Below are 9,728 nucleotides of genomic sequence, written 5' to 3' on the forward strand. Positions count from 1 at the left end.
AAGTATGAAATGAAAAACCAATTCATAGCAACAAAATAATCGTTCTGTTCCATTTAACTTATATCACAATTACATAAGACATTTAGGCATCAGCTAGTTAATAACTGTATTTTTCCATTTTCAGTGTGCAACAGTGACATATGACACAATCAGATGTATTTTATAAGCTATTGGAATGAGGAATACTAAGGCACTATCTGGTTATATTTAACAATGAAAGAAAATCTTAAGAATATATTATATTTCAGAAAGAATTATTTCAGATGTTAATATTAAAAGATAATAAGAACCTAATATCTGACATACCTGTAATCCCATTAACTCCAGACATCTGAGGAGAAGAAGTAAGTGTGGGCTAGACTGGCTTCCCCACAGAGGGAAATAATCTCTCTCTCTATATTTTTTTTTCTAAGATTTATCGCTTTCTTACTTAATTCAATGGGAAATCTCAAGCACAAATGTGATAATTCAAAGAACATTCTTAAAAGGCATATGGTCCAAATTTTGCTCTTACACTCACAAAATCCCTTTTCTTAAGCCGTGCACACAGAGGAATCAAACTGTATGTGAGGGTTTCAGAGCCAGACATATGTGAGGGGGCTTAGTAAAGTAACTGTTTGCATGAACAGTCCATGGTTTGGTTAAGGGGAAGTGTGTGTGTGTGTGTGTGTGTGTGTGTGTGTGTTTGAGAAGCATCTGAAATAGTCCAGACAGAGCAGCAGATTGGATGAGGGTGTTGGGGAGAAGAGCAGGGGATAGAGTATAGAAAAAGCATGAGTCTACCAGGAGGAGCAGAGAACAGAGGAGCCTAGTGAGAAGAGCAGGAGGACAAATTGTTGGGTTAGAAGAAGGATGCTGTAGCTGGAGGGAGTATAGGGTAGAGGAGAGAGTGAGAAAGGCTAGAATGCTCATAGGCTTTGAGGTGTATAAACAACTACTTGTGAGGAGAGACTGAGGGAGCCTGGAGGCTACCTTGATAAGCTGATAGGTTGCCAGACGGATATTTTAACTGGAGAGCCATAAGTCCCTTTTGTTGGAGGTAAGGGAAATGATTCCTTCTGGCAGATGGGAACTGGTTTCACAAGTTCCTGAGGAATGCTGGCTTTTATCTAACAGCAAGAAATCTTCCTATGGTCCAGTTTGAGATCTCTTTCAGATGTTTGGACTGCTTTTGGAGTTTGGGAAATTGTGAGTTTCCTTCAGACCTAGCACAAACCAATTGTAATTTGCCATTTTCTCTTGAATTTTATTGTAAAGTGAGTGAGTGGTTGACTACTTGTGAGATTTGGAAAAAGCAAATGTTGTTTGTACATAGTGCAAGCCCTATGGCTCACAGAAGCAAGTAAACTTTGCTCTGTCTCTTAAGTACTAAAGCTCGGGGGCACAGACAGGAACAAAATTTAATGTTCAACAGCACCAAACAGTTAGAGAGACAGAGACAGAGACAGAGACAGGGAGACACAAAAGAACAGGCAGGAACCTGGAGGCAGGAGCTGATAACAGAGGCCCTGAAGGAACACTGCTTACTGGCTTGCTCCCCATAGCTTGGCTTGCTCTGCCTGCTTTCTAATAGAATAAAAGACCACCAGCCTGGAGATGTCCCCACCCAGATCAGACATTTAAGGAAATTACGTACAGCCAATCTTATGGAGGCATTTTCTCAATCAAGATTCCCTCCTTTCACGTAACTCTAGTTCGTGTGTCAAGCTGACATAAGCTAGCCAGCACATAGCGAAAATACAAATTTTGTAAGATGTTTTCCTAGGATGATGTACTCAGAAACATGTTACTCAATTCTTCTTTGAAGAGAAGGAAAAGAAAAACTTCACAAAGAGTTGACTGAAAACCTAATCAAACTCAGATAATTATTAATCACAATATTCCAGATGTGTTTTAGGTGTTAAAATCAATAAAGTTTTGTACAAATAAAGCTTATTGTATGTACCCCCTTTTTTGCGAGTATATGCATGACAACTCAACCACCTGTCTCAGAGCAACTGATTCTATAGAAAGGGTCACATAGAGGAATCTTTACCCCTCCCGTTTTTCCTGCTCAGAGCAGCTAGTTTGTTCTCTGTGTTAGCAGTGCTGATACCTTCTCAGATGTTCTTGCAAGTCAGGACTATTTAAAACCGTCTCTCTCTTTTCTGTATGCCTTGCAGACTTGAATCCCAAATGACAACGGACATCCAGACCATCCTACAGCTCCTGCAGAAACAAAGCACGGTGGTCCCTCCGGCCTACAGCATGGTGACCGCAGGAGCAGAGTATCAGAGGCCCATCCTCCGTCTGCTGAGAACCAGTCACCCCAGAGCATCCATTAAGACTGACCGGAGTTTCAGCCCCTCCTCCCAGGTGAGTGTGGACAATGTAAAACCGAGAGTGTCTCTTTGAGTGTACCTCCAGGGGTCGCCTGAGTAAGAATTATATGTGGAAAATATGGATTTCCATTCCCATCTGTTTATACTCACAGTTCCTGTAAATTGGACTTGTGTTTTATCACATGCCCTTAAAAGTTACAGACTCAAAGAAAAACTTAAACAGTGAAATTTGTGTGTGTGTGTGTGTGTGTGTGTGTGTGTGTGTCTGTCTATCTGTCTGTCTGTGTGGGTGCATCCCTGTAGAGGCCAGAGGACAAGCATCAGGGTTTTTGGTTTTTTCTAGATAGTTCTCCATCTTGTTTTTTTTAAGAAAGGTGTGTCATTAATGATATTATATATTATTTTCAAGACAGCTCTCTCACTGAACCTACATTACTGATTTGGCTAGCTAGCCTGGCTGGTCAGTGATCCCCAGGGAGCCTCTTGTCCCTGCTTCCCCAGTGCTGGCTTTACAGCTTCATAACACTCAACTTCTCCTATGGTGATCCAAATTCCCCTCACCCTGGTAAGGCAACACAACCCACCAGCCCCTAGACGTTAACATTTATTTAAAAGGAAAAGTTATTACTCCAGAACAAATTTAATATAAACTAGTATGCTATAGAGATTTTAATGGTAAAGGATGATTTTTTTTTGAAAGTGCATGAGAGAAAAACCTGTCCAAAAGCAGGATGGGTCTTAAGAGAAGAAGAAAAGAAATGGCAGTTAGCTGGTGTGTCACTGTGGTTCAAATGCAGTCAGATTGGCAAACGCATCTGCAGCCTACTTACCACAAGACAGCTCTAAGATTTTAACCACTGAGTGATGATACACACGGTAAAGTCGAGGCATATGGAGTATCCTTTATCCTGATCCTAAGCCGCCTAGTAGTGCCCCTTTCAGATATTTGAGTATCATGGGCAATTGAACTGAACAGAGATTATCTCAGTAGGAATATATAGGCAATCTGTGTAGGCATACTTAAAAAAACAACTTTTATTTACATTTCTTTTATCTTTTTCTCCCTGCTCCACCCCAATTCCTTCAAACACCCCAACACCAGATAGGAGAGAGAAAGGGTTAGTGGGAGAGGGGACGTAGTTCTTCCTTAGCTGCTTCCTGCTGGTTAGGGTCATGGGTTCTTTGGAGCCAGTCCAATCCTCCTTTCAGATCTCCAGCTTCTTGTCTCAACAGCACCCAGGAGCAGCAAGGGGGAAGCAGGAACAGCCTTTCTCTTTCTCTGAGCTCCACTCTCTGGGCTCTGGCGTTTATTCTCTCTCCAGAGTCCTCAGATTTAAACTATCTGCAGCTGGCAAAAAGCTCCTCTCAGAGCGCACATGAAGCAAATGGTCTGCTGCTGTGGACCATCTGAATCAGTCCCATATCCCATACCTGGGCCAAAACAAGACATGTTTATATCCACAACAATCTTGTGGACATTTCTGGGTAGAAATTGAATGTAAAATATTCTAGGAAGTGAAACAACATCTTAACAGAAGTTAGCTTGTCAGAAGGAAAATAATGACAATCTTCCCAAAATATAAAAGCTAATTTATCTCTAACTGGTTAATGCATGGGAAATGCACACAACTATGTGTTTTATTCGTTGTTTGCAATTAGTTTAGACAGTAATTTCTGATAAGAGTGGTGATTTTATTTCCTTTATCTCTTTCCTTTTTAGAAAAACTAGTCGCCAACAGACATTTCTTAATCCTGTCTTATTTTGGGTTAAAACTCACCTATACAGCTTAAAGTGAATACTTGAAGAAAAAAAAATGAACTTTTAAATCTGGCTTCAGAGTGAAATCAAAGTTCTTTACTTGAGATAACAGACCCCTAATGTCTTTACCACTTTAGGAGAGAGATGTCTGCTGGCTAATTCCCTTAATGACATACCGTTAATGGGGAGGGAAAACGCATCTGACTCTTGTGACCATAATTTTAGTTAACCATTGAAGTGAATAATAAATGGGCATTTTCTTTTCATTCTATCAGTGTCCTGAATTTCTCGACCTTGAAAAATCTAAACTCAAATCCAAAGAATCACTCTCAAGCGGAAGGCATCTGAACACAGCCTCAGAAGACAACTTGACTTCACTTTTAAAACAAGACAGTGATGTGTCTTCAGAGCTTGACCCAAGACAGAGAAAAACTTACCTTCATCCCATCCGGCATCCATCTCTGCCAGATTCTTCACTAAGCACTGTAGGGATCTTGGGTCTCCATAGGCATGTTTCTGATCCTGGTCTCCCAGGAAAGTAATCATTTTGTACTATTTCCTCCACATCCAATGTAAGTGCTTTTAATGGCTGTTTTCCTTTTTGTATTTAAATCCTCTCTACTTGACTCAGGGGCTCACAAGGTACCATTATATGCAAAAGTACTGTATATTTTTCCTAAATTGAAGCTTGTAAGGTAACATTGAGCAGTTAGGATGTAAATATACATAAGAGCTTTTGGTTCCAAATGTTAAAACTGCCAGCATCTCAAGGCACTTTATTTTTAATTTTATTTTTTAAATCATGTGCATGTTAGGAAACTCCAGTTTCTCTTGCATGGAGACTCCTATGGACCGCTTTTATTGATCCAGTGCTTCATTACGAAAATGCCTTCCAAGCAAATAAGAAGCCAAGGAATGAAAGTGTTCATAAATGCAACTCAGATAATCCCCAAATTATGGGAGGTCAAGGGAGATAAAGGGAAGTTAGTCACTTTGGAGAACAGAGATCCTTCTGTGTTGACATGTTTAGACTCACATTCATTCTGTGTAATAATTAAAAAAAAAATGCAAAGTTTGAGTTTTACATATCAGTCAGAAAGGGAACAAAATCCAAAAAGTACCAAAAGATATAGATAAATTTTTTGAGGAGATGGGTTTATTAAACTTTAGATTATATGTGAGGTTTCAGCAGTAACTCCGGCCCTGGTTTCACGTCCCAGCTTACATAAGACCTTCCACAAGAGCTATTCATTTTGGAGAGGTGACAGCTTTTGTTCCGGGCTTCCAGCGGTGAGGAAACTGTGGGAAGCAGTCGCCTGCTCCCAGCTTTCTCTGGCCAGTGAGCAGTCTGTCGGTAAGAAGGATCTCAACTCTGCTTTTAGGCAGGCCAGTGGGAGGATAACAGAAAGATCTGGTGTGATTTCTGCCCTACCTTTGGACAGACTGAAGAGACACAACACCCTCCAAGCTTTTGTCTTCAGCTAAACAATCATGAAGACAAGACAACATTAGTGAGAGAATAAACCAGTCTCTCTAGGAAATTCTGCAGTAGCTGCATTAACTGAAGGCTTGAAATGAAGATTATTTTGTATGTTGTGGGTAGTCCTTCACATGCCGCTTAGACAAAAGGACATTTCTTCAAATTTATATATGAGAACAACTTTGCATTTGATTAACTGCTAGACGCTCATGTTTGTTTCAAAAATATCTAATTTCAGAGTATTTATGTCAACAAAACTCTTTTAAAGAATGGGTTGTTTCCTTATTTTCTTACCCCAGCTGTGGCAAACAGCGTTCACTGAGCCACCTAGAGATTCTTAAATTAATTGAAAATTAAGTGAAAAATCAATTACATATCATTTGGGCTGATTATACATTGACTCCAAACCACAAGCTATATAGTAGAAGAATATATCCTAACATCTTTGAAAGTTAGGTACTATTTTGGGGACAGAGATGGCATTTGGCTCATAAAATCAGCACAGAAAAAAACTACAATTTATAATTCATTTGGACAAACTCCAGTTAAATTCCATTTCAAACTCAGTTATAATTTTTAAATTATCAGAGGCTTATTACTGTGTTCTTTTCTCCTGAACACTCAGGCGGTTTTTGAAGGCTTCTTAGTTTTTCTAATTCATATGCTTCCACTGAGCTTTAAATAGCATTTCATCTATACGTTATTAAATGGTTGAATTTTCCTTCACCTTTGACACTAATCTGTCAGTCCCATTCAAATGCAAGCAATTTGTTAAATGCGCATAACACTACTACTGTATTTAAAATGTGATTAGAGTGACCTTAAATTGTTCCCTATACACTGTTAGCCACCACAGAATTTGCTAATCTGATCTGTGTGGGAGGGAATCTGTACACAGGGCATGCTCTTAGTCTCAATTTAAGAAAAGTAATCATAAGTGATGGCATACTTATGGCAAAAGACCGGTCAAGTCAACAAAAGTATAATTAGAATGGGCTTCCCAGATGATCTGATATGGTACAGACATTTGAATGAAGTTCTGTACGCGGGAAAGAGAAAGTAAAGAACAATTTAGATGTGGATTTAGGAATCTTATTTCCACATCGGGACACATTTCTGTGGCTGCAACAGATCTCCTATGGAATATTCTGCCTAAGCTCTTCGAGCATTCAGAATAAATTTGGGAGAGACTGCTCATTTGTCAGGAGAGAGGATTTGGCAGAGAAGGAGCTGAGATCTGATTGTTTGACTAGGGAATGTTTCCTCTGCAGCATTTGGTACAACAGTTAGTTCAGCTGCTTGAAGGCCTCGGTTTATATTCTTTATAGAAACTGGCCATGCAGGAAAGGGGAGATAATGGGTGGTTCACAAGCATCCAGCTGGTTTAAATTTTAGCACAACACAAACCCCTCTCCTTAATTCCTCCGCATACAGGACTTGTTTGCTGTTTAAATCCTGAGTCTCAGAGGGCCATGTAGGAATAAGGAGACCTTTTTTTTTGTTTGTTTTTCTATAAAAAATTAGTTTTAAAACTGCCAAAGCAATATAAAGCTATATATAGTCATAAATGTAAGATGAAAACAGTTTAACTGACTTATGGGTAATAATAGGAATTATCTTAATGTACAATACGCACCCTAAAAATGGCTTTATAATAAATAGCATTACCCTATCATCTATAGCAAAAGCAACCTGTCACTTCCACCTTGGGCTCCTGCCCAAGGCTAGGTCTAACTGTTGCACCAGCCAAACAGCAGTATGGCAGCTGCTTTCCTTAGAGGGGATTAGAAGCATTGATGTCAAAAGCACCTTTTGTTTTTAACCCAAAATTAGGATCTGGTTCCAAGTCCTTTAAAAAAAAATGCTGCTTAAAGTTTATTTGTATTAAATGTTCTCCTGCTGCTATTAATTGCTGGACAGAGAATTGCCTCTAAGACTCATCATTTCATCCCAGAGGGGAGTCCCATACTTTAATTAGCTGATGAGAAAAGTAGGAAAAAAAATACAGAAGTGATGTTTTTAATATAATAGTCAGTAACTCAACAAACAGGGGAAAGCAGGGGGCTAATTTGGGACAGTGTAAATTTTAAGTTTATTATAATGGACTGGTCATGAGAATTAAGTTTTTTCTACTATTCCAGTCAGGGGAGAGGGCATACTGACATTGGGAATCAGGTTTAATATGTGCATATTAGAACTCAAGACTGCACAGACTCGAACTTGTACAAAACAACTAGGAGAAAAAACATTTGTATCCAAATGTTGTTTTCAAATCCCAACTTACACATTATAGGTAAAGATAAAATGTATTACCTCCTCAGTGTATATAAAAAAGCAATTAATAACGAATAACATTGTTTTATAGTCAGAAAAAAGCAATTCAGTAAGTTAATCAGTTATTAGAAATGACCTGTAACTCTGGCTATAATTTAATGTAAGTGACTCTATAGTGTTGATTCATGGATGACACTAAACCAGAAAATGAGGTTTGGACATGTTAATGGGCATATTATTCGATTTTTAAAAAGCTCTTAGGTAAAAAACAAACAAACAAACAAAAAAAAAACATTTGAGTTGTTATTCTCATTTTTGTAGTGACATAAATATGCCAGTCCTGGGCATTCCAAGAGGCACTAGGAAGACAGGTTGCTGGGTGTGTCCTCAAACAGTGCTCACATCACCTAGGAACATAGACCTCATCCCAAATCCACTGAATCAGAAACATGGAGGCAGGGACCCAGCAGCGCTCCTTCAGCCAGCTGTCTTTCACACGCCCTCGGTGCACACTGAAACACTGAGGTCCACAGCGGACCCATGGAGGTCAGGCCAACTCGATCCTAACCTTCATTCACATGCTGTGTGACCCTGAGTGAATTAATTACCCTCTTTGAGTTCTTTCCTGAATCTGTATAAAGTGAGGCTACAGTCCCTGCCTCACTCAAGTTTCAGAAGAAACAAAATCAAATTGGGAAAGTGTCTGGCACAAAGTAGGTGCTTAAAAAAATTCTAAAATCCACCCCGCCCACCCTCCACCCTCCAACATGACATTAAAAAACAATTAGGAAGATAAGTTGTTTTCTTTTGCACAAGTGCTAAGTAACTAAAAAGCTGTTTCCATGACTAAAGCTTTTGATGCAGAGAAACTTAACTGTAGCTACAATCTTCCCTTAATGTTGTGCTATTAGCGTTACAGCTCTAAAGTAATAATACTGTCAATAACGGTGGTGAGAATATGACCTTCCCTGTTTAAAAAAAAAAAAAAATGCCTGCTCTGAACTGTTGTTACATTCTGCAAGGCTAGTGCACTGTGCTTGGACATGATAGAGTTCCCAGATGGATATTTGAAACTATTTACGAAATTCAATTTTGATGGTAAACACAATTGCTGTTTTTACAAAGACTGGAACTTGACCCCGGTGGCGGCGGGCCACCCGGATCCTTCCTCTCACTGCCCAAAATGCATTCTATAGATCTTAGACACCTGAGTTCTCATGTGGGATACTGGAAACGGCAAAATCAAAGCCCACCTTTTCCATGCATTATTGACGAATAACCCAAAACAAACCTAAAACAAAGAGATTTCAGAGAAAAAAAAAAAAAACACACAAAACAAAAACAAAAAAACCACAAACCTAAAGCAAAGTGATTTCTGAAATCTCGTGGGAATGTGTGCAGGCCACGCGTTGCATAAAGTTTCAAGTTTATCCTGTGCCTTGTGCTCCACCACAGAGCCGTGCGCCTGGGTTACCACGTGAAAACATTTCCACCATTCTCTCCTCCCCCTAACTCTCCACACTGACACTCAGTATGGAATAGAAACTTACGAAGTGGCTTTCAGGCAGTTGCCAAAAATGAGGCTTTTCTAGAAGGAGACTGTTAGTGTTGGGGTGACCGCTTCTGTGTTAGCTCCCACGGGCCTCGTGCACAGAATGACTCATCCACACCGCAGATGCTGTCTGGGCTTGAGCTAGGTTGTCCCTCCTCTTCCTGATTTCCCAGGTGTTCTCACTCACAGCTGTATGCTTGTGGTAGCTAAAGGGGATGTTTTAACTTTTTAAAAACTGAAAGGGTATCTCCAATGCTTTACAAAATATTAGGTATTGTGACTGAGCAAGGCCCATGTTTATAATGCCATTATAGTCTTTTGTGTTAAAATATACTTTGTTCA

General features: G+C 39.5%; 1 protein-coding gene across 1 annotated transcript in view; it reads left to right on the forward strand.

The window, feature by feature from the left end:
- The window catches only part of Kcnh7 (potassium voltage-gated channel subfamily H member 7), a 489,239-nt gene extending 484,617 nt beyond the window's left edge, over positions 1–4,622 (forward strand). The window contains exons 15-16 of the mRNA XM_055600818.1: positions 2,163–2,355; positions 4,356–4,622. Of these exons, the coding sequence (XP_055456793.1) occupies positions 2,163–2,355; positions 4,356–4,622 (460 nt within the window). The remainder of the gene's footprint in view (positions 1–2,162; positions 2,356–4,355) is intronic.
- The last annotated feature ends 5,106 nt before the right edge of the window (positions 4,623–9,728 follow it).

This window comes from Psammomys obesus, unplaced genomic scaffold (genome assembly GCF_907164565.1).
Source record: "Psammomys obesus unplaced genomic scaffold, mPsaObe1.curated_primary_1811, whole genome shotgun sequence".
NCBI lineage: Eukaryota > Metazoa > Chordata > Mammalia > Rodentia > Muridae > Psammomys > Psammomys obesus.